Source organism: Podarcis vaucheri (assembly GCF_965113315.1).
Source record: "Podarcis vaucheri genome assembly, chromosome: 17".
Taxonomy (NCBI): domain Eukaryota; kingdom Metazoa; phylum Chordata; class Lepidosauria; order Squamata; family Lacertidae; genus Podarcis; species Podarcis vaucheri.
This window is the reverse complement of record NC_138755.1, coordinates 10995191-11022126: the sequence shown is the minus strand read 5'-3', so window position 1 is coordinate 11022126 and position 26936 is coordinate 10995191. Positions and strand designations below refer to the sequence as shown.

Here is a 26936-nt window from a genome sequence, read left to right as displayed (position 1 = left end):
CCTCCCGATCCAGGCCTGCCTTCAAACGTCTTCTAAAAGTTGTGCAATTCGTTATCTCCTCGACATCTGAAGGGAGGGCTTTCCACAGGGAGGGTGCCACTACCGAGAAGGCCCTCCTCCTGGTTCACTCTAACTTTGCTTCTCTCAGTGAGGGAACCAGCAGAAGACCCTTGGAGGACCTCATAAGGTTGCTGTTGCAGACCCTTCTGCAAAGGGATGCAGAAGGAAGGGAAGATCCTGGCTAAACACCCACCCCCACCACTTAGAACAGGTGTGGCTAACCTTTCTCAGCTGGAGGGCAGCCCCAATCCTCTGAGGGCTGCATGCCGGTGCCAGGCATGGCCAAAGCAAAAACAGATGTACCCAAATTGGGCATAACACTCACAACAAATGCAGATAACCTCTCCTCCCTGCAATCTCTCCCGTTTTGCTGGACCTTTCCAACCAGGGAGCTTCTGGCTTCAGCATCACCTTCTGGCAGATCTGGGCTCTCCCTTCCTACTCAAGCCAGCTCTGCATTCACTTTTCCTCTTCAAGAGAGAAAAGGGGGTCAAGGCTAAGCCTCCAGGAACCCCAGCTGGCCGACCTGACAGGAAGAATCCGCAACCAGAAAGAAGAGGAGACACAAGAGGACTGGAAGAAATTTAAAGAAGATTTAGCTAAATATTGTAATATAAGATAAATAGGAAATTCTTGGAAGTAACAAATAGGCCTAGGGGTAGAATAAGAATATGTGTTAGTAATTATTATGGATTTCAATATTAATAAAGGAGAATAAGTTAGTAAATGAAAGAAGTTAATAGTACCGTGGTACCTCAGCTTAAGTACTTAATTCGTTCCGGAGGTCCATACTTAACCTGAAACTGTTCTGAACCTGAAGCACCACTTTAGCTAATGGGGCCTCCTGCTGGCGATGCGCCGCTGGAGCACGATTTCTGTTCTCATCCTGAAGCAAAGCTCTTAACCTGAAGCACTATTTCTGGGTTAGCAGAGTCTGTAACCTGAAGTGTATGTAATACCACTGTATTAGAAATATTAATTTGGAGAACTGCTAAATAGGTGATATAATGAAATTCAGTTAGAGGGGATTTGAGGAAGTCAGTTATTATTGTAATGAAATTAGTAATTTGAAGTAAGAGTTTATTTTTGTGTGTTTTTTGTTGTGTGTTTTGTAATGTTTTTCCTTTTTCCTTTTTATTTTTTCTGTGATAAATGTGAAAATCAATAAAAAAAAAATTGGGGGAAAAAGGAACCTGAACTTCAAGACACTCCTCACTCCCAGATCCCTAGCTGGCCTGCAACAAGGATAGGGACAGCCGCGATAAAGCTGGAAGAAGACTCTGAATAGCATCCTGGTCAGAACGGTCCAATGAGTTCATCAGGGAGCTCAGAAGCCTCTGAGCTGTGGAATTAATGTTGAAGGAACCCCCTCTGCCTTTTCCCATGTTAGGGATTGGACTATTCCTTCTTAAGAACCAACAAAGCTTTTGCAGTTGATATTTGAAATTACAAATACAAGATCCACAACTGTTTTAGCAAACCCTCCAGGAGACAAAAGCCAAACAAAAAACAACCCAAACGCTGAAACATCACTTTTCTCATACCTGTATTTCTGTTTAGCTGTAAATTATTTACTTCAGTCATTCAGAACTGAACTTCGTTGTTTCATAAATTATATTAACACTCAACATTGGTTACATCTCATTTGTTGTAGCAGTTCTATAAAACTAATGCTTTAAAACAAGTGACCATTATTTGACAATACTTAAGAGGTCAACAGACCTCCCTCTCTCTCTTTTTTCACTAGTTCATTTATAGACAGAAGGGAAGAAGACGGCACAGTTAGCTCCTCTTCCTCCTGACAGAGTCCGGTAAGGCAAATTCTAAACCTGGTCGTAGACATTTCTGCGCCTGAAGTGAAGAGTTGCAATAATCCCCCTCGTCTCCTGGAACAGAGCTCATTTTTCTAAAGGAGGTCCAGAGAAAGCAGGAGAAAATGGTGTCCTTACTCATAAAAGCAACTGTTTCGGAGTAGAGCCAGAGCACTCTTGGGAATCAGTGGATGTGGTGATCCCTCGTTGGCATAAATACCAATATCTTCCTTAGCCTCAATGCAAAATCCCAAACAACATGGAATTGTGTGCAAGAGACTGCCTTGAAGATCAAACTACCCACAGAAAGCAGTCCCATGCCTTAGCTGTAGGCGAGTGCATCTTCTGAAGCAGAAAAACATGGTCTCCAAAGTAGATTCCAGTCTTAGCCTACTCACAGCTCATTTAAGATCCCATATTCTCTTAATCCTAAACCTGACCAGTGAGCATGCTGCAATCTTCCTGTGCAACAACCCAGGGGAAATAAATTGATTTGCTGATACCTGATTGAAACGCAAGCCATGCCCAGCACAATTGTCTCTACAGAGGCTGCAGGACGGGATTGGATGTGGCATCCTTAAGACAAGCCTACCTGCCTGATCGAGAACAGAATCTGTTCCAAACCAAAACACTTACAAAGCCACGGACTGGAAGAGGATGGGAAGGACACTTTAGCCGAACCCCAGAGCAAATCCTGCACAGGACGAGGCAGGAAAAGCCTTGCCCTTCACCCCAGTGTTTTGAAACGGCTTCCTCACCCCTTACGACACAGAGGCTTTGTTAAAATCCATCCTGTAGCATCCCAAACCTGCCATGTGCCAGCTAGATGTCAGGTGCTTGAGGGAAACAAAGCAGAACCTTTGCGCCAGTCTTTCGGAGGCAAATGTGGCACTTGAAAAAGTTGATGCGCAGGCAGTGTGGAAACCTCCAAGGTCCTCAAAAGCGACGTAAAGGACTTTGCCTTGACTCACTCCTGGAGTGACTTTTTGTAAGTCTTTTTTCTTCCAAAATAAAACCTTTTTTAAAAAAACAACAACACTAAAGCAAAACTGCTTCCCTCGCTGCAACTGTCTGGCAAACCTGCTAATCCCACAGGGAGCCTGGGAAAAGCCGGTACACACAGGCCAGCAATAAATCAGCCGGGACTATTGCAGTGCCAGTTCAAGACTGGGGGAGATACTGGTTAAAACTCTAGTCCCCTCTCCCACCCCCGGTCCCCCAAGTGTCTGTCGCTCAGACACCAAGGACTGTCTCAACGGCTCTCCGTGGAACCGGCACATAAGGGCGCAGCCCACAGGAGGCAAGGATATTGGCTGCCCCCTCCCGTCCTAGTCCCTGCCGGAAGACAGGAGGCGTCGTCAGTCTCAGAGGTCCACCTGCAGGTCCGTGCCCAGCAATGATCAGTCAAGGCAATCCTTCTCGCTCTCTGTCACAGCGCTCAGTTCACCACCAGGACGTTCTCCTGCAGTGGGGTTCTTGTGGGAGGGTTCAAGGAGGGAGAAAAAGAGGGTCCTTGAGAAATAATCTTACAGTGGAGAATAGATCGCAAACACCACAGAGAGAACGTGAATTGCAGAACAATATGGGGGCCAACACAAAATGGGCGCTGACTGGTGAAGTGCAGACAAACAACTACTGGAAATATGAAATGCAGAAATTAAGAAAATTATCAAACCATCTGTTCTAGCATGCGGGGGGCCACCTAAATTATATAATTTGGTATCTGAATGATTGGAATCAGTAATTGTATTATTATTTGGCATTGTTTTAATGAGGCTATTCTTGGACTGTAATTGAAAACTAATAAAAATTATTATCAAGATGCGAAATACGGTGGAGAAGATAAAGATGGCGGCAAATGCAAGATGAAAAGAAAGTAAAATTAATATAGAAATAGTAATGATTTAAAGTGGACAGGCAGGGGGGTGTATAATTTTTTGTTTTTTAAGGGAATATATTGTATATACGAGCAGGAATTGATAGATAGATAGCTGATGAATAAGGGGTAAGGGAATTTAAAAGAAATAATAACTGTAAATTGAATATAAGGAATGAAATGTGAATTGGAAATAAATATGTAATATCAAGCAATGGGGGAAAGTAGGGACACATTTAGGATGAAGAGTGGGAAGACAACTTTTCAGAAAAATTGTATCCAATTTGATGTAATTTGGTTAAAAATGTGTTAAAAATTTGGAAAACTAACAAATATTATTTGGGAAAGAAAAAGGAGGGAGAAGAGAGAACCACCAAGCTTTGCGCCTCTGTGCCCCCTCCTCAAAGATGTGTCCTGGGCTTCAAGCGCTGGGTTCTCTGCTCCCAATGAGTCCTTTAATACCTGTTCTGGAGGCACAGCCCAGACCCCCTGCACAGAAGAGGGATTTGGGAAGGGGCAAGGTGGGGTCATGGGACACGGGTGGCGCTGTGGTCTAAACCACTGAGCCTAGGGCTTGCCAATCGGAAGGTCGGCGGTTCGAATCCCCACTACGGAGTGAGCTGCCGTTGCTCGGTCCCAGCTCCTGACAACCTAGCAGTTCGAAAGCACACCAGTGCACGTAGATAAATAGGTACTGCTCCAGCGGGAAGGTAAACGGCATTTCCGTGCACTGCTCTGGTTTTGCCAGAAGTGGCTTAGTCATGCTGGCCACATGACCCGGGAAAGCTCTCTGCGGACAAACGTTGGCTCCCTCAGCCAGTAAAGGGAGATGAGCGCCACAACCCCAGAGTCATTCGTGACTGGACTTAACCATCAGGGATCCTTTACTTCTTTAAGGTGGGGTCTGTTCTTGGAGTACAAACGGGGCCTGGCCACCCAAAGAAGAGTTTGGATTTGATATCCTGCTTTATCACTACCCAAAGGAGTCTCAAAGTGGCTAACATTCTCCTTTCCCTTCCTCCCCCACAACAAACACTCTGTGAGGTGAGTGGGGCTGAGAGACTTCAAAGAAGTGTGACTAGCCCAAGGTCACCCAGCATCTGCATGTGGAGGAGCGGAGACGCAAACCCGGTTCACCAGATTACGAGTCTACCGCTCTTAACCACTACACCACACTGGCTCTCTCAAACGGCTGGAGCCCAAGAACAGACATTCATAATAGCGGGAAAGTCGCTCAAGACCCATGCCCTGCAGACTCACCTCTCACAGCAGCAGAAGACCGAACACGAGGAACCACTATCCCGGCGGAACTTGCCCGATTTGGGGCTGTCTTTGCACTCGGCTATGTAAGCGTGGAGCTGGGTGATGGTCGCTTCCCCCTCAGACTGATGCTGCAAGAGCAAGAGACGAGAGACAGGGTTTGCATAGCACTATCTAGGGTTCCAGTTACAGATAGGTAGCCGTGTTGGTCTGCCATAGTCAAAATAAAAAAAATCATTCCAGTAGCACCTTAAATACCAACTAAGTTAGTTCTTGGTATGAGCTTTCGTGTGCATGCACACTTCTTCAGATACACTGAAACAGAAGTTGCCAGACCCTTCTATATAGTGAGAAGGTGGGGAGGGGTATTACTCAGAAGGGTGGTGGGAATGGGAGATTGGCAGATAGCTGAGATGAGCCTGTTGACGACTCTTAACGACTGCAATAGGTCTTACAGGAAAAGGCAAGGGGTGAGAAGGTGAGAAATGGCTTAGTCATGTATAATGAGATAAGAATCCAATGTCTTTGTTCAGACCAGGTCTCTCCATGGTTTTAAGTTTGGTAATGAGTTGCAATTCAGCAGCTTCTCTTTCCAGTCTATTTCTGAAATTCCTTTGTAGTAAAACAGCTACTTTGAGATCTTGTATAGAATGTCCTTGGAGATTGAAGTGTTCACTATCTAGGGGTCAGAGCAGTTCTGGGACTGCAGGCAGGAGAGGACTCCTATCAGATGCAAAAATTCACATGGTGTCTCTGGACTGGCGCTAGGCCTCAGGGCTGGAGTCAGATGCAGCTCAGCAGAAGAAACAGAGCCAGCTGTTAGTGAAGTTACCTTCTTTATTCAAGGCAACGAACACACACTCAGCAATCCTCTCAATAGGTCTTGCCAGGGTGGCTAAAAATAAATTATTTTTTAAAAATAAAATAAAAAAATGGATTTAAAAAAATTTATATCAGATTTTTAAAATAAAACGCTTTTGGAGGAAAAAATATCTTTCTAAAGATAGTTTTCTATTTAAGTTAAATTACGTATAGTCCAAAGGCTATTCATCAGGAAATAAGGATTTAAGTTTTTCATGTGTGCTAAAACTCAGGCTAAGTTTCTTTTTTTAAAAAAAAGTCATTTGACCACATCAGTTAACAAACAGGACGCGCCAGAATGCATTGCTTTGTCAAGGTCTCTGAGAGAAGCTGCTAACCTTGATGGTCTCGTAGGAGCCAGTGATGAGAGCAATGAAGAGGCTGAGCACCATGTAGATAAACAGACTGATGAAAGTATACAGGTAGACCTGGCTGAAAAGCCACACCAAGTAGCTGTTCTGCTGCATCGCAGCAAAGGTCACAAACATGTCGTCCCCGTTGATGAGCGAGAAAAGGCATTCTGACACCATCGAGAGGGTGCGGAACTGAAACCAAAACAGCAGACAAGAGCTGAGGACAAGCGGGGCCCCAAATCTGGAGACAATAGGTGAGCGGGAGAAACAGCCATTTATGACGACAATGATGATGGTTTTCGGGTTTATAGGTAAAGGTAAAGGGACCCCTGACCATTAGGTCCAGTCGTGGCCAACTCTGGGGTTGCGGCGCTCATCCCGCTTTAGTGGCCGAGGGAGCCGGCGTACAGCTTCCGGGTCATGTGGCCAGCAGGACTAAGCCGCTTCTGGCGAACCAGAGCAGGACACAGAAACACTGTTTACCTTCCTGCCAGAGTGGTACCTATTTATCTACTTGCACTCTGATGTGCTTTCAAACTGATAGGTTGGCAGGAGCAGGGACTGAGCAACAGGAGCTCACCCCGTCATGGGGATTGGAACCGCCGACCTTCTGATTGGCGAGTCCTAGGCTCTGTGGTTTAACCCACAGCCCCACCCGCATCCCTTATGGTATAAACCCTTCAGGTTTATACATTTCAATAATTTTACAGCTCGGCTGGCTTCAGAGCCAGATGAGGGATGGAAGGGGCTCCATGTAAGGGCTCCCTTCCGTCCCTCCTCTTGTTTCACTCTGAAGCCAGCAGAGCAAGAGCCGCTGTACAGCTATCAAGAGATCTCTTCAGCGAGATATGCGCAGCACCTCTTGCTCCTGCTGGCTTCCCACCTTGCTGTAAAGCAAGCAAAGCACCTGCCCGGTGTTTCCTCCTCCTCCTCTTGCGTCACCGCACTTTACAGCGTGGCGGGAGGAGGGATGAGAAAGCAAAGTGAGAGCTGCGCAAAGCGGGAGAGAAGACATGTAAGCGGCTCTCGCTTTGCTTGCTTTAAAGCAAGAAAAGCGAGAGCCGCTTACATGCTTTGCGTTACATTTTTTTTCTTGCTTTCCTCCTCTAAAAACTAGGTGCGTCTGATGGTCAGGTGCATCTTATGGAACGAAAAATACGGTAATTCGGTATTTGAATGGTTGGTATTAGCAATTGTACAGTGGTACCTCGGGTTACATACGCTTCAGGTTACATACACTTCAGGTTACAGACTCCGCTAACCCAGAAATATTACCTCGGCTTAAGAACTTTGCTTCAGGATGAGAACAGAAATCATGCTCTGGTGGCGTGGCAGCAGCAGGAGGCCCCATTAGCTAAAGTGGTGCTTCAGGTTAAGAACAGTTTCAGGTTAAAAACAGACCTCCGGAACGAATTAAGTACTTAACCTGAGGTACCACTGTATTATAATTTGGTATTCTTATGATGAGGCTATTATTGGATTGTAATTGAAATAATAATAATAATAATAATAATAATAATAATAGCTACAAGCACTTGGCTCTGTTGTAGCGTTAACTCTTCCAAGATTTAGGCAACCATCCCTTTCCCCAAGGAAGACTCATATTAACAGTGACAATGATCTGAAAAGTTCATTGCTTTGTTTGCACTGAAGCTGGGGGCTCCATGAGAGTTCTGCCCCCCCTGCTCCCCTTCCACATACCTTGACATGGTAGGGTCCCAGCACAATCCAACCACAGAAGCAGTAGCCCAAGTAGATGACGGCCACACAGCAGCAGAAACGGATGACGTTGGGGAGGGCAACTCGCATGGTGACAATGAGGATCTAGGGAGACAACAAGCGAGAAAACTTGAGTGGGAAAATGCCGCCCTCAATTCGGATCAGGGAGACCCGGTTACAAGTCTCAGGTCAGCTCTTGTCTTGGTGAAATTAGATAAGGAACACTGGAGCTGCAAGAGCATCGGGCAACAGGCAGGAGATGCAAATCGCAAGTACAACATTTCTTTTAGGATACAGAATCCATCACCCTGGAAAACTCAGGTTTCTCATATCTGGTGGACATGTAAGGTAGTAAATGAATTATGGGAGATGATATATAATGAACTGAAAAAAAAATGTTCAAAACAACCTTATCTTAAAAACTCGAAGCTTTTCTTTTAGGAATTTTAGGTGCCGAACTCCCAACAGATCAGAAAAGCCTATTTATGTATGTGACCACTGCTGCTCGGAAGTTATTAGCTCAGAGATAGAAAGAAGATTGAGGCCCTATCAGAAAAGAATGGCAGATTAAGTTGATGGACTAATTAGCAAAAATGACCGGAAGAATCAGAAACCAGGAAGACCAAAATTTTAATAAGGAATGGGGAAAATATATAATTTACCTTAAAAACCATTATAAACAATTATTAGTAGGATCGGAATAACACTTGTAGTTCAATGTTGAATTTTGGGTATAATGGAGATTTAAAAGATTTGGATTAATAGAGGATTAAGGCAGGAGGAAAAGGTTAATATAAGGACCCAAAAGGGGAGGAAGAAAGTTCAGGAGTCTTCGGAATTCTGTTTCTATGTTGGTTGTTTGAGAATTGCTTGTAAATTTCAAAATCTGAAAAATTAAATAATTTTTAAAAACAAAAACAAGGGCAGCTTTGCTTGTCAACATTTAGCAGATGAAACTCTTCCTGGTAAGGAGATGCCAGGAAGCACCATATGCTAAAATTTTGCATTTCATGCAGTTATTAAACTGATGGGAAAAAATATGGATCCCTAATGTGGATTTGTAAGGAAATTTCCACTGGGTGGAGAGAAACTCAGAACACCTGAATCTCAAAACCACATAATTTATTTTTTTTTAAAAAAAAAGGAAATCTCAGGTTTCATTTTTAAAAAGATAAAATAAAGGCTTCTGTCAGGGAACTGACATTGGAGCGAGAGGCGGAGGGGAGGCTCCCAGATGATGCTGGCGAAGGACCCAGCAGCAGGGGGAGAAACAGCTCAGTAGAGGGGGAAGCCAATCAGCGCAACACCAGGGATAAAGGGGGGCAGACGGGGGAATTGGAGAGAGGGCTCCAGGACTCTTCACTGGACATCAGTGAGGAGAGCCCAGGTCCTCCGCTACCCACGCCTTCCCTGCGCAGAAGACTCCTGCGCAGTGAGAGGAGGAGGAGACTGGGTGTGAAACAACTTTTATGTTGGAAGAGGTTCAGGAAACGCCCACTGACGGATTCTGCCAGTGACTGAGGCAGCCACCATGAGAAGGGGCTGTGCAGTCAGAAAGGTTTAACAAGGCAAATTAACCGAGAAAGGCACCAGCTTACGCACGAGTAACTCATACCCATTACAGCTTCATTTTGGGATCTTGCGCCTGCCTATATATATGAGAGAGAAAGCAAAGGGACTCAACTTACATTGTACTTCTGGAAGAAGCTGAGATAACGCATGACGCCGACCCAAACCAGGAGTGTAGAGGTGCCCAGGAGAATTCCACATACGTCATAGTTGGCAAAGTTCTGCAAATAAACAACACATCGTGCAGGATTACTCTTTAGGTGTGGTGAGAGCAGGGTCTCTTCTGCTCAGACTGTAGCCCAAGATCTGAGATCTTCTTCCCTGGTCTCTAGCCCTCAGGCTGCCTGATGTCAAGGCTTCAGGAAATCCTACTCCTCCCCCGGTGGGATGTCAAGAAGCAGAAAAACAAAGAGAGTTCCTACCAAGTATAATAATCATCATAATCATAATTTATTATTTATACCCCACCCATCTGGCTGGGTTTCCCCAGCGACTTCCAACTGAATATTAAAAACAATACAGCATCAGACATTAAAAACTTCCCTAAACAGGGCCGCCTTCAGTTGGCTTTTAAAAGTAAAATAGTTGTTTATCTCTTTGACATCTGGTGGGAGGGTGTTTCACAGGGCGGGTGCCACTACCGAGAAGGCCCTCTGCCTGGTTCCCTGTGACTTCGCTTCTCGCAGTGAGGGAACTGCCAGAAGGCCCGTGGCGCTGGACCTCAGTGTCCGGGCTGAACGATGGGGGTGGAGACACTCCTTCAGGTATACTGGACCAAGGCCGTTTAGGGCTTTAAAGGTCAGCACAAATACTTCGAATTGTGCTCGGAAACGTACTGGTAGTTTATTCAATACAGTTATACCTCACGTTGCGCTAGGTTCATGTTGCGTCTTTTCGGCTTGTGAACGCTGCAAACCTGGAAGTGTATACTTCCGGGTTTTGCCGGGCGCACATGAGCAGAAGCACTCTATCGTGCTCCACGCTGGCACCACTCCAGTTGCAGACTTTTCGGGGTGTGAACGGCACCCCAGAATGGATCATGTCCGCAACTAGAGGTACCCCTGTATTCACAGAGAGACGAAGGAAGCGGTCTCTCTTAGATAATGGCGTTGCTCTGAGTAAAGTCCCACCCCCTCAGTCCCTCCTATTCTACACCACCCTTGCGCCGGCTAATCTGTGCTTTCTGCCTCTGAGGTTTCTGTTCTGCTACTCTCATGGCACACCTGGTTCTGGAAGAGGGGGGATCAGGAATGCTTTCAGGAGACACTGAGTTTGTTAGCTGTCTCTCCCCCGGTGTTTCTTCTTCCTGCTGCTCCCCCACTATTTCCCAGCTTTCCCCCTCTGCAGCCTTTGAACCATGCCCTTCTGCAAACCACTGTTCTAAATCTATACTGCCCTCCTCTTCTCCCCCCCTTCCTCCTCAGTCCAGCCCCTGACACCTGGACTGTTTCTTACCTTGGACTCAATCCCAATCTTCATGATGGTTCCGGACACAGTAAGGATGTCGCTCACCACCAGCAGGATGTACCAGCCATTCACAAATTCCAGGCGGTCAGACAGGCAGATGTCTTGATTGTAGCGGCGCTGGAAAAAATGGCTGAACTCCTGTGCAAGGAAAAGGAGCTGCTGGTGAGCTTCCCACCTTCTGAAAAACACAAGGCCTCTTGTTCCCTCCTGTCAAAGTCCCCACCACCCTCAATTGCTCTTCTTTACTGCTTCCCTTGCTCCAGAAGGGGGAGATAAGGACTTCTACCGCTAAGCTTGGAAGACTCCAACCACGATGCACAAGTCTAGACAGCAACACAGTTCTTACGAGGCAAGCGCTAGCTATTCCGCAATGGAGGGGGGAAACTAAGGCTGGGCAATATCTAGTTTCCAACATCGCAATGACAGCTAAACATTGCGATATATTGATACAGTGGTACCTCGGGTTAAGTACTTAATTCGTTCTGGAGGTCCATACTTAACCTGAAACTGTTCTTAACCTGAAGCTAATGGGGCCTCCTGCTGCTGCCGCGCCGCCGGAGCACGATTTCTGTTTTCATCCTGAAGCAAAGTTCTTAACCTGAAGCACTATTTCTGGGTTAGCGGAGTCTGTAACCTGAAGCGCATGTAACCTGAAGCATATGTAACCCGAGGTACCACTGTATATCACAATGTCTGAAATAAGGATGGAGCCACGTAGAGGCATTGACTGGCTTCACGGTTTTTCCCCACACTGTGATTTTTGCATGGCATGCGCCTGCACACACACACACACCAGGATTCACAATATATTGCCAGGTCAAAAACTATGAAACCGATACAAGATACGGACTTCAAATTGGGTTTGGATGATATATTGCTATATCACCCAGCCCGAGAAAAAACCTGGCCGACATACAGTGGTGCCTCGCAAGACAAAATTAATCCGTTCCGCGAGTCTCTTCGTCTTGTGGTTTTTTCGTCTTGCGAAGCACGGCTATTAGCGGCTTAGCGGCTATTAACGGCTTAGCGGCTATTAACGGCTTTAAGAAAAAGGAAACAAACTCGCAAGAACTCGCAAGACGTTTCGTCTTGCGAAGCAAGCCCATAGGGAAATTCGTCTTGCGGAACGACTCAAAAAACGGAAAACTCTTTCGTCTTGCGCATTTTTCGTCTTGCGAGGTCCACTGTAGTCCCCACTGCTAGAAGAATATGGCACTGGAGTCTCTGCAGAATAAAAGCTGCTGGATCACACAAACACAGAATTTTTAATTTTGAAAGCAATTTTTGATTGCTACATTAAGCATTGCCTTAAGCAGCCGATGAAGTTTTCACCAATGTCCTTTGCTAACATCCCTGGGCAAATGTCTCATCACCGTTCTGCCCCATCCTAACAACATTTTTCATGTTCTTCTTTTAAAAGTTGTTTTGGCACATTATTCCCCACCCCACCCTGCTACAACCACCACATCTCCCTGCAATTTTATGTTTCTGTGTGTGTGTTCTGGAGGGGTGGTAGTCACCTGGTGCCTTCCAAACCCTCCCCCTCCCTATTTCTGCACTCCACACAACTATTGCTGTGGCAGGTCCTCGTGCCAAGGCCCGGCCAGACCCTGAGTTGCACAGGCTCCAAGTTTACGAATGCAAACATACTTTGGTATATTTGTCTTCTTGCCCCACCAATGCTACAATCGCTTTCGGCTACTGCTCTTTACTGGAGCGGATTAGCGCAACAAAGCTTCTGCCTGTAGACAGCAGCACCCTGAAGTTTGTGTGTGGCTGGCTCAGTGACAAGAGCACAGACTTTTCATGCGGAAAGTCCTGGGTGGTACGTCTGTAAATAAGGATGACCCAGCAATGCTCACATGCTGCAGGAGAAGCCCCCTGATGATGGAGCGGCCACACAAGATGAAAGATAGTACGCAGATGAGGAGCACCACCACGTCAAAGAACATCCGGAAGCTGTTGTCTCCTGCAAGAAAGGAGGAAGGGAGTGGTGGGTTTCTAGACAATGCGGGGAGCTAGAGAACAAGGAAATGGTCACACTCCCCACCCGCAGAATTTTCAGTCCAAATAGGCTTGGCTAGAGAGCCCAGAGGCTGTTGGGTGACGGACGTTTGCGCAGGCAGCAAAAATGATGCTATGAGGCACATGGAAGAAGTCCTAGGGTTTCTGGAGAGAAAAGTAGGCCAGCTGGAGCAGGGACAGAGAGCATTGTGGGGAAAAGGGGCAAATATTTGCCAAAAGCAAATATGGGAGAGGAAGAGAGAACAGCCTGGCCTGTAGGGACTTAGGACTGATAGAGCCTAATTGGGATAAAAAACACGCAGAACAAGACCTTGGGATCACTGAGAATATAAGCCATTTGGCTGCGACCACTGTAAAAAGTGCCAATTCAATGCTAGAAATCATTAAAAATGGAACTGAAAGTACCGTATTTTTCGCTCTATAAGACACACTTTTTCCCTCCTAAAAAGTAAGGGGAAATGTGTGTGCATCTTATGGAGCGAATGCAGGCTGCGCAGCTATCGCTGAAGCCAGAACAGCAGGGGAGATTGCTCCGCAGCAATCCCACTTGCTGTTCTGGCTTCAGGGATTGCCGCGCAAAACCTCTTCAGCAACATTTGATTCAGAATATTTTTTTCCTTGTTTTCCTCCTCTAAAAGCTAGGTGCGTCTTATGGTCGGGTGCGTCTTATAGAGCGAAAAATGCGATGAGACAGCAGGTGTCACAATGCCATTATACTAATCTGTAGCATGTCTGGAATATAAAGTATAGTTTGGTCATCCCAGTCCTTCAAAGAAAAGTTTATGTGCTTGAGAAGGTCCAAAAAAAGGACAAATAAACCTTAGTGATGCAAACATCCTTCCCTATGAAGTAAATCTTAAAGAGGTTGAGGCTTTTGAATTTAGAAATTGAAAATCATCAGCTAATGAGACGGATATGACAAGGAGTTTAAACATTATCAGCGTTGCGGACGTCAGTTTGCGAAACTGGATACTAAAGAAATATGTTCCTTTCTGCAGCATAAGCTTATGAAATGATCATCTCAGGCTTTGGCAAGTCAGCTAAGAAGGAATTGAGAGGTTACCATAATCAAAGATGCAATTCAATGGGTTCATGAACGGGATAAGTCAGCAACGTGGAGGCTGAGAAAGAGTTCCATGTAACACTCAAATCTCTCTTTCCGAAGTCCGTATTTTGGCAGGATGAGGCTACCCTTATGGACACATTCAGATTTACAGCCAAATATCCTTTAAGTCAATTAGGATATTGATTCTCATTAGCCAGGAACTAAAGACCAAACCCTTAAAAAAATCAGTCTGCAAACGGTCCCTGAGCAGTGCTTTAAGCGCTGCTCTTATACAGGTGAGGTGCTGCTTCCGAAAAGGTTTATGCTTGTACTGTGTTGCTCCCCCTGAAACCCCCTAATACCTTTGCCAGAGACACTGGGGTCTTTGCATTCCTGGATATCCACTTTGTTGTCCAAGTGAATCTTCACTCGGCCACTGTGTGCTTTATTGTCAAATGTGATCTGAGGGTGGAGGAGGAGTAGAAGAAGAAAAGAATGACAATGTACATCCTGGGGGAAATTCCACCGGGCAGCACAGCAGAAGAAGCCCCAGAGCAGCATCTCCGGCCCTCTCAGTCCAGCGTGTGAATGAGGGCTCCTCAAACACAGGCGGAAAGGAGGCAAAAAGCAACAGCTCCTCAAGCATCCTTACTCACTGTGATGGAAAAGGTATAGCAGTCCGGGATTTCGTTGTTGATGATGGTTTGGATGTTGATGGCTTTCAGCTTAAACCGGATGGTGACATTGATGAGCCTGGCAGAGACAAGGCATAGAGGGTCAGCTCTGTCACAATCTACCACCAAACGTCACAGTTCCCCACTGAATGACTGCAAACAGAATGGAGAGCCTCTCTTGTCGGAAAAACTGAAGAGAGCTGAGCCTTATATGCTCAGAAAAAAAGGAGGCAAATACTGCACATTTTGAAAACCAAGTGTCAGGCTTCAGGGACTTGGCTTCCTCCCCCACTTCTGGCCATGGATAAGAAGAACAAAGCGAAAGGAGTCTCTTACCAGTTACAAATTTTAATGATCACAGAGAAGAAAGAATCCATCCCTTGGAATGAAAGTGCTCCCAATTCTTCCCTAGCCCCCCCCCCCGGTCACTCCCACATCTCGCAGCCATTGTGCTTTCTGTGCTGCCACCGTATCTGCTCTCCTTAACTTGACCTTGGGCTGAGCGGATGGACGCTTTCCAGAGAAAGTGTGTCTCTCTCTCCCAGTTCTTCTCCTCCTAGCTGGACTACTGCAATGCGCTCTACATGGGGCTACCTTTGAAGGTGACCCCGAAACTACAATTAATCCAGAATGCGGCAGCTAAACTGGTGACTGGGGGCGGCCGCCGTGACCACATAACACCGGTCTTGAAAGACCTACATTGGCTCCCAGTACGTTTCCGAGCACAATTCAAAGTGTTGCAGTTGACCTTTAAAGCCCTAAACGGCCTCAGCCCAGTATACCTGAAGGAGCATCTCCACCCCCATTGGTCTGCCCGGAAACTGAGGTCCAGCGCCGAGGGCTTTCTGGTGGTTCCCTCATTGTGAAAAGCAAAGCTACAGGGAACCAGGCAGAGGGCCTTCTCCGCAGTGGCACCCACCCTGTGGAACACCCTCCCGTCAGATGTCAAAGAGATAAACAACTACCTGACATTCAGAAGACATCTGAAGGCAGCCCTGTTCAGGGAAGTTTTTAATGTGTGATATTTTAGTGTATTTTTGGTCTTTGTTGGAAGCCACCCAGAGTGGCTGAGGAAACCCAGCCAGATGGGCGGGGTACAAATAATAAATTATTTTTATTATTATAGCTGTTCCCCACCCAGTGCTTCCCAGCTTCTGCCTTCTGAACTATGTCCCTCTGCAAACCGCTGTTCCAAATCTATACTACCTCCCTGCTCCTGGGAAGATTCAGGATCCTAATCAGGAGCAGGGGGAGGCTACCACCATTCCTCTTCAGTGCGGCCCTCCTCAGCACAGTCCCTGACACCATGTTGGGTACAAAAATCAACAGCTGCAACATGTCAATTGATAAATGTAAGATTAGTAGGCAGAAACCTTCAGATCTGCAAAGCTGTCCCCCCCCCCAAATGTAATGGGAGGCAGGAAGCCTCAATGACTTAAAAATAAAGTTGCAAGGGAAAACATGAATTCCCCCCTGCGAATTCCTCCAGTTGGAGTGGTGTCTTACCCTTCCGGCTATTGCAAACACCAAGAAAGTGTGTCTACATACTTGTAAAACTTGAGAGTAAAGTTCCTGTAGCTGCGGTCTGGCTCCAGGAGGGCTCCAGACATCTCCTCAGAGTCCTGGGCAGAAGGTATATTTTGTGGGGGATCAACGCCAATGCACTCTACACAGAAAAGAGGAACAGATTCGTATGTGTAGGGGCAGCATTGGGGAGAGAGGAAAAAACGCCAGCAGTTTTGTGGTATCTTCTCAAACTAAAGTTACACCTGCTACTCATTTTTTATTGGTAAGAGGTAAAACACAGAGAATAGCATTCCATAAACATAGCTCCTGCACAAACAAGGCAGCTTCCCTCAATCTGGGTCACAGATCAACACAAGTCAAGTAACTTAGAAACCACAGGAAGCCATGACGGACTGAATAAGGAAAAAATAAAATAAACGATACTTGACAGATTTAGCCCCCAAAGCATCAAGGATTCTGTTCCAGGACTGCCCTCCTCCACTTAAAAGGTAAAGGACCTCTGGACGGTTAAGTCCAGTCAAAGGTGACTATGGGGTTGTGGCGCTCATCTCGCTTTCAGGCTGAGGGAGCCGGCGTTTGCCCACAGACAGCTTGTCCAGTTTGTCCATGTGGCCAGCATGACTAAACCGCTTCTGACACAATGGGACACCGTGACGGAAACCAGAGCACATGGAAACGCCGTTTACCTTCCCGCCACAGCAGTAACTATTTATCTACTTGCACTGGTGTGCTTTCAAACTGCTAGGTTGGCAGGAGCTGGGACAGAGTAACAGAAGCTCACCCCGTCACGTGGATTTGCACCACCAACCTTCTATTCGGCAAGCCCAAGAGGCTCAGTGGTTCAGACCACAGTGCCACCCATGTCCCCCGCAGAGCATAGAGGATGCTGGAGGCCCTAGGAAAGGCACTTGCTCACCTGTGATGACTTTGGGGTCGATGTTGAAGGTGTCATTGGCCGGGTCAATCCTTCCTTTCCGGTAGTAATGCTGGCAAAGCATGAGCGCTGACTGGTTTGTGCTCCCTGCATGCACGTAGGCATAGCGTCCGACTGTCTCGTTGGCAACGGCCAGGTACTATGGGGGGAAGTTGAAATGGTCATCCCGGTCAAGTCCCGCTGCCTTCCCCTTCCCCACCAGCTGTCCAACCGCTTCTCACCTTATCCACCGCATAGACCATGTGCTCATAGACATCTGCCTGTGTATAAACTGCATAGGTCTCCTCTGCCCCATCCACATAGTTCTTCAGGAAGAGGTGCTTGAAGGTCATTGTGTTCTCCTCTTTGAAGGTGACCACCATCTGATTGCTGAGCCCAAAGAGGACGAGCTGTGCGGAGGGGAGGCAGAGAGCAGGGACCAAGCAGAGGAGCAGTTAAGAATCTATGACACACTTGGCAATAGATATAGGACATAATATAGATTTTAATTTTCCAGATTCATTTCTTTTTTAACGTTTCAGTTTAATATTTCGTAAACAAGGGGCTATATGTCCTTTCCAAGGGGGTTTCAGCAGCGTAAGTCTGTTTGTGTTGCAGTTTATCTGGGTCTGAGGTAACTTCTGTTTCTGCTTGTCTTACTTTCATATTGTTAAACTTTGGCTGTATCTGCACTACACATTAAAAGCTCTGGGGTAACATTTTTGAATAATGGGGTTGGGGCTCCCTCAGGGTGAACCCCCACCCTCCAGCTCTCATTCCCCACCCCAGAGTGTGGGGGGCATCATTCAGAGCCACCATAGCCTCATACCCCTTCCCGTATTGGCGTCAGCCTAGCTTACCTCAGGGGGTTATTGCCAGGATAAGTTGGACAGGGAAAGCACACCATGTATACCACTTTGACTTCCTTGGAGGAAAGGTGGGGTGTTCAAGTGAAAGTAAAGCACCAAGGAAAACCCCATGAGAGTACAAATGTGTTTTTTGAAAGCTGCCTAGAGGTGGTAGAGAGAGGTGTGGCCCACACCCTAAAATGAAAAGGCAAGAACTTTCAAACCACTGGAAAAGATAATACACAGTGACTAAAGGAGGAACAGCCAGTCAGCCAACACCTTGGGCAGGGAGGTGAGTTTTCATGAGGTGGTGGAAACTGGATCACAGTCAGGGCCTATTTTATTTCCTTCGATTCCCATAGGGATGTGAGGTAGGGGGTGTTTGAGGGAAACTATAAGGGAAGCCCAGATCCAGCTGCCCTGGCCCTCCTGGTGAGGGGTAAATCAAGGGGCAGGGCAGGTGCTTGGAAGCTGGATGAAGAGACCAAGTGTTGACATGGGCCTGAGATGAAGACAGAGAGAGAGCCCCCAGTCCATTGGGTGAGGCCTTGGTCAATATCTGACTTCACAATGGGCTGCAGAATGTTTTGTTTCCCAGGAAACCAGGTGTGTTGTTTGAAAGGATCCTGAGATCAGTTAAAAGCTCATTCAACTGTCTTCTTCAGATCAGCTGACATGGCAGGTGTCTGTCTGCTTTGGGGAACTGTCTTTTTTTGGATCAGTTGGCATCAGAAACATGTGTCTCCTTCGGACAACTATCTTTGGCTCAGTTGAAAGCCCAGAGAATGGTCTTCTGCCTCTCCTGCTGTCACAGAAGGTAAGGTAAGCGGGGAAGAGGGGAGACATTCTGAAGCCTTGTTCTTCCCCCCACCCCATGGGCAGTTTTTAAAGATGTTCCTTGCTTATTTGACCTTCATAAATCCCATGCTCCCAGGGAGTGTTCTGGTTAATTTTCTGAGTTTTTCCATTTGTCTCCATCCAAATGTCAGAAGAATTACACACCCCCCCAAAAAAATCAGTAAAATCCCCCACCCCCAAATAGGAATTTCTAGGAGCTCATTTTTCACTCAGCCCTAAAATACACCCCCCACCTCTGCAGGGCTCACACCTGCACCCTTAAGTATTCCCTCCATCGGGTGCATTTCCAGCAAATTGAATTAGTTTCTCAACTCCCAACTCCTATCAGCCCTAGACAGCAGATCCTGGGTGTCAGATGTCATGGAGTGGGGGGAGGAGGGCAGTTGGAATCTAGCAGCAACATCTGGAGGGTTTGGAAGGTTAGACACATAAAACAAGGTGATTTAGCATCATAACACTGGGTAGCTAGTCAGGAGTTTGGCCTGACCCTGACTGTGAATGGCCAGAACTTGCCATTCACTGTCTAGTGTGGAAAGTGGAGCAAAGGACCTTTTTAGGAGAGCAGACCCTGGGATCAGTTCTGCACTCAAAATGAAAAATTGTGTCACTGTGTGGAAAGAGAAGTAACCAGCTGTGACCTTTGTCTGTTTAAAAAAGTCAAGTGGTGACTTGACACAAAGGAAGAGAGGCTTTTCGACTGAGAAGTGCCAAAATCACCTCAAAATGTGTGGCTGGTGGACACCACCTGCAAGGAGGAGGAGGAGGCCCTCACCTGCATCTGGAGAGCTTACTCTCATTTGCTTGGCACCTAAAGGTGTACAATGAAGGCACCAGATGAGCCTCACTTGAGAAAATAAAACTCCTTTTATAAAACTTCCTCCTGTTCTTGGTGCCTGCTTGTGGGCCCAGAAACATGGCACCTCTTCCCTCAGCCCTTTTCTTGGAAATGCAGGCAGTGCACTGCAAGAAAGAGGGAAAGGGGCAATGCCTTCTGCTCCGAATGTCTCTCACTGTTTATGTGTGTTGGGGGCAGGCGGGGGGCAGAGACAGTTAAAGGCCAAAGGCCTGGTTATAGAAGAAACCTTATTGCCTGGTGCCTAAAAATATATGATGGTAGTCCCAGTACAACTGTGAAGCCTTTTCTATCTGTGGTAACTGACTAGAGCAGGTTACAGGTAGGTAGTCGTGTTGGTCTGCCATAGTCGAAACAAAATAAAAGGAGCAGTTAAGTCCAGTCAAAGGTGACTATGGGGTTGCAGCGCTCATCTCGCTTTCAGGATGAGGGAGCCGGCATTTGTCCACAGACAGCTTATCCAAGTTTGTCCATGTGGCCAGCATGACTAAACCACTTCTGACACAATGGGACACCGCGACGGAAACCAGAGCGCATGGAAACGCCATTTACCTTTCCGCTGCAGTGGTATCTATTTATCTACTTGCACTGGCGTGCTTTCGAACTGCTAGGTTGGCAGGAGCTAGGACTGAACAACGGGAGCTCATCCCATTGCGGGGATTCGAACTGCCGACATTCCGATCGGCAAGCCCCAGAGGCTCGGTGGTTTAGACCACAGCACCACCTGCATCTCACATACCTGAATGGTGACTATTAGGATCTTGATCAGCTGGAGCACCAGTTTGAATGGCTTGCGGCCTTTGGCACGAAACTTGTCACAGGGGCTCATGAAGAAATACTTCAGACGCCTGCGGAGCTCCTCTTCTTCTGGTTGAATGGAAGCAAAGCCCAAGTTTGGCCTTGTGTCCCCATCCTGGGACCCATAGCTATTCACTGGGGCCAGCAGCTTCTGAGTCTCTGCATAGAGGGATAAAAGCATGCAGGTTTCTACAGTCCCGATTTCATGCCATAAGGAAGGGGACTGAAATCCTTTCTGTTCACATCAGCGTGATCCAGAGATTCCTGTGGTTTAGCCAGATTAGGCTACTCAAGCGCTGCAACATACAGCGTTACAGCAATTAACCCCATCAAAGCATAGCCCAATTTTACGTCCCCTGACACCCAGGAATCTGACCAATCAACAGGAAATAAACTTCACAGCTTTGCAGCGTTCACAGCAATGTCCTCTGCCCTTACCCATTCCGCAGTTTCCGAGTCAGCTGTTATCAGAAGAGTCTCTCACAAGACCGGCTTTGTGACTTCTTGCGATCCCCTTCGAGGCGTTCTGTTTGCCAGCAAGGACCTAAGAACAACACGAGAGCATGTCTTTGAAGACGCAGCCATGGCAAATTATGCCTACGCGCAACATCAGCCCCAGCAGCTCTAGGAAATGTGAGCAGGCGAGACAGGCCTTGCCACAAAACAGCTCATTTTGCTGTTTGTGATGCTTTTGTGCAAAGCGAGCACAAAACAGCTGCTCCCAGCTCCTTTGAGGCAGGTAAGGAGGGAGGTGCACCTAGCACTCTGGCAGAACTGCAAAAAGGAGGAACCGTTCTCAGTGAGTCAACCCTGTGTTTCTGGTTACTAGTCCAAAGAGGAAATTCCTCGCGGGATCTAAACTGCTGATTGGCACAGACACAAAGTTCAGCACACTGAACAAAAGAAACCACAGTGTTGTATGCTTCAGCGTGCGCAGACACACACACCCTAAAATCCAAGACGTGCCCTCTGAGAGCCTCTGAAGGCAGGAGAGTTCCCTAAACCAAATATAAACATTGCATTTATATCCCACTGTTCATCCACCACCATTTCCCCCTCAATCAGCCCTGTGAGGTTGGTTAGGATGAAATCGAGCAGCTAGCCCATGGGCAGGCAAACTGTTGCCCGAGGGCCAGATCTGGCCCAATCGCCTTCTAAGTCTGGCCCGCATATGGTCCAGGAATCAGCATGTTTTTACATGAGTAGAATGTGTGCTTTTATTTAAAATACATCACTGGGTTATTTGTGGGGCATAGGAATTCGTTCATTCCCCCCAAAAAAATAAATACCGTATTTTTCGCTCTATAACACGCACCTGATCATAACACGCACATATTTTTTAGAGGAGGAAAACAAGAAAAAACATTCTGAATGAAACAGTGGATGTATCATTTTTGTCCTTCATGCTGTGGCCACAGACATGTGATTTGACGGTGAGTTTGGGGGAGCCCAATGCAAAAATCCTGAGGATCCATGTGGATCTGTGCTTTGTAACCACGTTTTTGCACCATTGTGGCCCCAGGCAACAGTGGGTGCGTGATTTTTTTGGTGCGGGCTGTAGCCATAGACATGCTATGTGATCTGATGGTGAATTTGGGGTGACCCTGAGGCAGAATGCAGGAAAGCAGCAGCCTCCTCTACAGCTTTCCCTCCTCCGTGACGCGGGATCTGATTTTTGCCTCTGCACTCGGACCAGTCTGCTCCAGGGACCACACATTCGCTCAATAACACGTACAGACATTTCCCCTTTTTAGGAGAAAAAATGTGAGTGTTATAGAAAGAAAAATATGGTATATGGTCCGGCCCCCCACAAGGTCTGAGGGACAGTGAACTGGCCCCTGCTGAAAAGGTTTGCAAAAAAAGTTTGCTAACAAGGTGACCCAGTTACCTTGATGGCTCAAGTGAGGATTTGAAGATAGCTCTCGCCCATGTTTTAGCTGACAGACAAATGACCACTGGGGTCCCTTCGAACTTTACCATTCTATGATTTTATTATCCTAGCTCATTTCGCTAACCGCTGCACCACACTTGCTCTCAGGAAACCCCACCTCTGTCTCCTCAAAAGGCTCGGCTGCTGAGATTTTGTAGTCTTTCACTTCTTCATTTGCCCTTGAGACTTTTCATTCAGTCAAGCTCACGGGATTTAGGAGGAACACAACAAAATGCAATTTTAGCACACGCCCAACCAATCATGATAAAGGATAACCAACTCCTTGAAGAAGGAATTTTTCCACATTTCTGCATCGGCAGCCATGACAATACCCGTATTATTGTTTTGAAACTAAGAACGTAGTTATCTGCTACAGTGGATGTCCACTGAAAGCAGTTTTACTGGGGCCTCATAAGGCGAGAACGGCAAATTGCACACATTTGAAAACTAATCATAGGCTACTGTCCTTGTGAACACTTTTAAGTTTAACAGGGCAAGCCAAGTTAAATATTTAGAGAATGCCTTATTGTTATTAGCTGCTCTGAGCCCGGCTCTGGCTGGGAAGGGCGGGATAGAAATAAATTTATTATTATTATTATTATTATTATTATTATTATTATTATTATTAAGGAACGAGAAGCACTTTGGGACCTATTTCTGCCCCATTCTTCCATTTCTGCCTTCGGAGAAGCTCAGCAATTTCCCACCTAGATTTATCTGTTAAAGATTAGCTGGGCAGTGCCAGGCTTACGCGGTGGAGACTAGGGAGCACATATGAAGGGATGCAGGACTTGTAGCCCCATAGAACATGTTGTTTTTTCCAAGCACCCCCTTACAACAGATGCACAGAGCAGAGGGAGAGAACTGGCAAGGCAAGTTCTCTTCAAGAGCAATTTTTACGGCTGTTGAGCAACCTCAGGTTTCCACCGGACGCAATCGGAAAACCTGAAGGGTTGGGTAAGGACACTAGGAACTCCATCTGGGTCCAAACATTAAAAAGCGGCATGAGAAAGTCTGGGGGAAATGATTCACGGATGGTATTTAACTCCAAGCAGGCTTGCTAAGATGTATAAGACTGAATCAGGTAAGTGCTGGTGATGCAAAGAGGTGGAAGGAACGTTCTTTCATATATGGTGGACTTGTAAAAGAGTATTGGGAAATGATCCATAATGAATTGAAAAAAATGTTTAAAAGTACTTTCCCAAAAAACCCCTGAGTCCTTCCTGTTGGGGATAATTGAGACTGAAATTCCCAGGTGTCAAAAACGGTTATTTACGTATGCTACTACTGCAGCCCATGTTTTGATAGCCCAAAAAAAGGAAAGCGAGCGAGGTCCCAACCAAAGAAGAATGGCAACTTAAATTGACAGAATATACACAACTTGCAGACTTAACATACAGAATAAGAGAACAAGAAGAACATGCATTTAGAGAAGATTGGAAAACGTTTATTGAATAGATGGGAAATAATTGTGTACAGCTGAAAATGCTGGAAGCATCAAGATAAATTCAACTGTGTAAATAAGTTTTGATGGCTGCAATAATGGAATGCTCAATGGTATAGTTTTTGTAAAATAAGCAGGGATTTATGATATGTAAAATGAACCGTGGAAAGAGAGGAAGGGAAGTCAGTGATATTTTAAGGATGCAAAATGAGTATTTTAAAACAGAAAATTTAATAAAAATTATAGAGAGAGAGAAGAAAAGAGAGGAATTGGTAGGACTGGACACACTTTCGATTAGTAAAGGGGAAGAAGAAAATAATTGGAATGTGATGCTGCAGTTTGGTCCCAGCAGATCCAGGGACCTCCTAGCTCACCATAGAAACTGTCCCTCTTTATTCAGCTATTTCATTCTTGACACTACTGATCCTGCTATTCTCAGTTTCTGCTCCCAGTCTTTGGAACTCCCTCCCCAGAGAAGTCAGACCAGCTCCCAGGCGAAGACGACCTTTCTTGTTCCAACAGGCTTACGGGAACCGACTGCTTTTAATGAAAGTGTCAGTGCCGTGCTGTTTTTATTGCAATTATCAGTACGTCTTTAATAGATCTTACACCCACGTACATAGTTTTAAGAGCCAGTGTGATGTCATGGTTAGAGTGTCAGACTAGGGCCTGGTAGACCGGGGTTCAAACCCCTGCTCTAGCCATGAAATTCACTAGGTGACCTTGGGGGCCAGTCACTAACCTACCTCAAAGGGTTGTTGTGTGGACTAAATGAGGAGGGGGAGAACTATGTACACAACCTTGGGCTCCTTGGGAGAAAAGGTGGGGCAGAAATGCAATCAATCAATCAATCAATCAATCAATGGTTTGTTTTTAATTAAATGATTGGTGCTCCCCTCAACTATGTTTTTAGCTGTTCTTATTTTTATGCATAGAGTGCCTTGAGTCCCTATCAGTGAAAAACGTGGAGTAATAATAATAATAATAATAATGGCCAGTCTGCAGTAGACGATCCTGCTCCCCGCTCTGATAGGATCTCATTCATTTGATTAGATCCTGTGTGCTATTGTTCTCTGAACTGCCCTGGGGCAAAAACACCTCCTTCTCAATTGCTCTTCAATTGTGTGGCAACTTTTTGCCCGTGTTCTCCTTCCCTCCCCGTTCGCAGGATCCGTATTCTTCCCTCCCCACAACCACCCCAGGCGAGGCTACATCAAGGGGCGCTGGGGGGCAAACGATCGCACCTCCCTCCCTCCGTGCCGCAGCCCCGATCCAACCCGCCTCCCCAGCACCCGATGCGGGCAGCTTTCCCCCAGCGAAAATAAAGGTCGTCGGGATCCCCCGGGCACGCGTCCCTCCTACACGTCACGTCTGGTTTCACCAATTCGGGTGACAGCCAGCCAGGCGCCCTTTGGCTTTCCGAGGATCGCCCGCACTCAATCCCGGATTCCCAACGCCGGACCCGCATAACTACACGCGCGCGTGCATGCACACGTTCAACATGAAAGCCTCGCTTTTTCGGGGTTGGGGGGACGACGGCGGGACTCCCTTACCTCCTTCGCGGCCGGCTCGGAAAGTAACAACAAGAGGATCCCAACATCCGGTCATGAGCCCAGAAGGGGCGGGCAGGGGCGGGGCGAGGTCGCGTCAGAGCCCGGAGGAAGGGGGAGGTGAGGCGTGGGAGGCGGCGCTGGATTTCCGGGCTTAGAAGGTGGCAAAGAAGCGCGGGATTTAAGTTAGAGATGCTCGCGCTTCAACTCGGAGCTGCACACGTTTCAGTTCAGATATGCACGCGTTTATGTGCACGCGCTTTACTCCAGATGTGCACGCGTTTATATGCACACGCTTTAATTCAGATGTGCACGCGTTTATATGCACACGCTTTAATTCAGATGTGCACGCGTTTGAACTCGGATATGCATGCATTTATGTGCACGCGTTTCAATTCAGATTTGCACGCCTTTATATGCATGTGGTTTAAATCAGATATGCCGGTGTTTGAACTCAGATGTGCCCATGTTTTATGTCTGATACAGGGCCGGATTTAGGTTTGATGAGGCCCTAAGTTACTGAAAGTAATATGTCCAGCTGAGCTGTCCTTTGTCAACAACAAATTGTCGCTTTTTTGTGCTGAATATACTCTATATGGTAATTTATGGACCTAATAGGTATCTAAAGCCTTTTGCACATAACAAAATATGTATTTTATCAAAGTAATTGTTGAACTGAAATACAATTAAGAAGTATATTAATAGTGAAATACAATTAAGAAGAAGTATATACCAGTCCATGCAGAATGTAGGCACCCTATATGTAGAAATGAGCAAACCAGTGATATTTTAGGGAGCTGGCTAGCAGGCTTACTTACATCGTAGAAGCCTACACAACAGAAAACACTGTTGCTGTATGTAGGTTTTATTTTATTTTATTTATCTTATTTTTTGGAAATGTACATCCAGTCGTCTTTTTCCTTTACATTTTCAGGGGGCCCCCAAGAGAGTGGGGCCCTAAGCTATAGCTTGTTTAGCTGATACGTAAATCTGGCACTGGTCTGATATTCACGCGTTTCAATTCAGATAGGCCCGTGTTTCAACTCTGATATTGTCGCAGGAACCCTCCCCCCCCATCAGTTTGTACAAACTCGACACACACACTCACACTCACACACGACATATGCTACGCTTCTGTTATAAATTCATAGAAAATCAACCATACATCAGATCTGCACCGTTCCACTTTTATTTTACTCCATGAAGGAAGGACTAAAAAATGGGGGAGGTTTATACAGGATAGCCATACTCCCTTGAGCATACCAGCACATACACAGGAGCCCTGCCCAGTTGCTATGCCAACCCTGATGGTCCTAGACAGAAGACCATCAAGGTCACAAAGGACTTGCATATGGGAGTGGATTCAACATGGACTGGTCACTGGAACAAAGGACAATGATCAGATCTTCCCTCTGGGGGCAGGAAACTGCCAACTCCCTTTTGTCCTCTGGAAATGACTCGGGGAGGGGGAGGGGAGGAACCAGCCAGGTGACAG

The 26936-nt window shown here is 46.5% G+C and overlaps 2 protein-coding genes across 3 annotated transcripts in view; one reads left to right on the top strand and one right to left on the bottom strand.

The window, feature by feature from the left end:
* Nucleotides 1-1589: 1589 nt before the first annotated feature.
* MCOLN1 (mucolipin TRP cation channel 1) lies at nucleotides 1590-25528 on the bottom strand. Its single transcript, XM_082204937.1, has 15 exons — nucleotides 25445-25528; nucleotides 20956-21061; nucleotides 20459-20676; nucleotides 17403-17570; nucleotides 17164-17320; nucleotides 16269-16386; nucleotides 14703-14799; nucleotides 14409-14508; nucleotides 12839-12945; nucleotides 10965-11114; nucleotides 9629-9730; nucleotides 7923-8045; nucleotides 6207-6413; nucleotides 5008-5138; nucleotides 1590-3346 (listed from the first exon to the last, which is right to left on the bottom strand). Exons 2-15 carry the CDS (start codon nucleotides 20957-20959, stop codon nucleotides 3310-3312), a joined length of 1719 nt encoding a protein of 572 aa, XP_082061063.1. The 5' UTR covers nucleotides 20960-21061; nucleotides 25445-25528; the 3' UTR covers nucleotides 1590-3309.
* RASAL3 (RAS protein activator like 3) overlaps nucleotides 17582-26936 on the top strand; it is a 140730-nt gene continuing 131375 nt past the window's right edge. The window contains exon 1 of one of the 2 annotated variants that reach the window (XM_082204609.1): nucleotides 17582-18825. The gene's annotated coding sequence lies outside the window, so the exon portion shown is untranslated. Of the gene's footprint in view, nucleotides 18826-19043; nucleotides 19277-26936 lie in introns of those variants that run through there. The other variant, XM_082204605.1, reaches the window with a different exon arrangement.

Bases quoted from the DNA above. Each gene is read 5' to 3' on its own strand.
- MCOLN1 (XM_082204937.1), bottom strand. The intron at 11,115-12,838 runs GTGAGCATTGCT...TTCCTTGCACAG, and splicing joins GGGGGCTTCTCCTGCAGCAT to GAGTTCAGCCATTTTTTCCA. The intron at 8,046-9,628 runs GTAAGTTGAGTC...TTGTCTCCCTAG, and splicing joins GCTTCTTCCAGAAGTACAAT to ATCCTCATTGTCACCATGCG.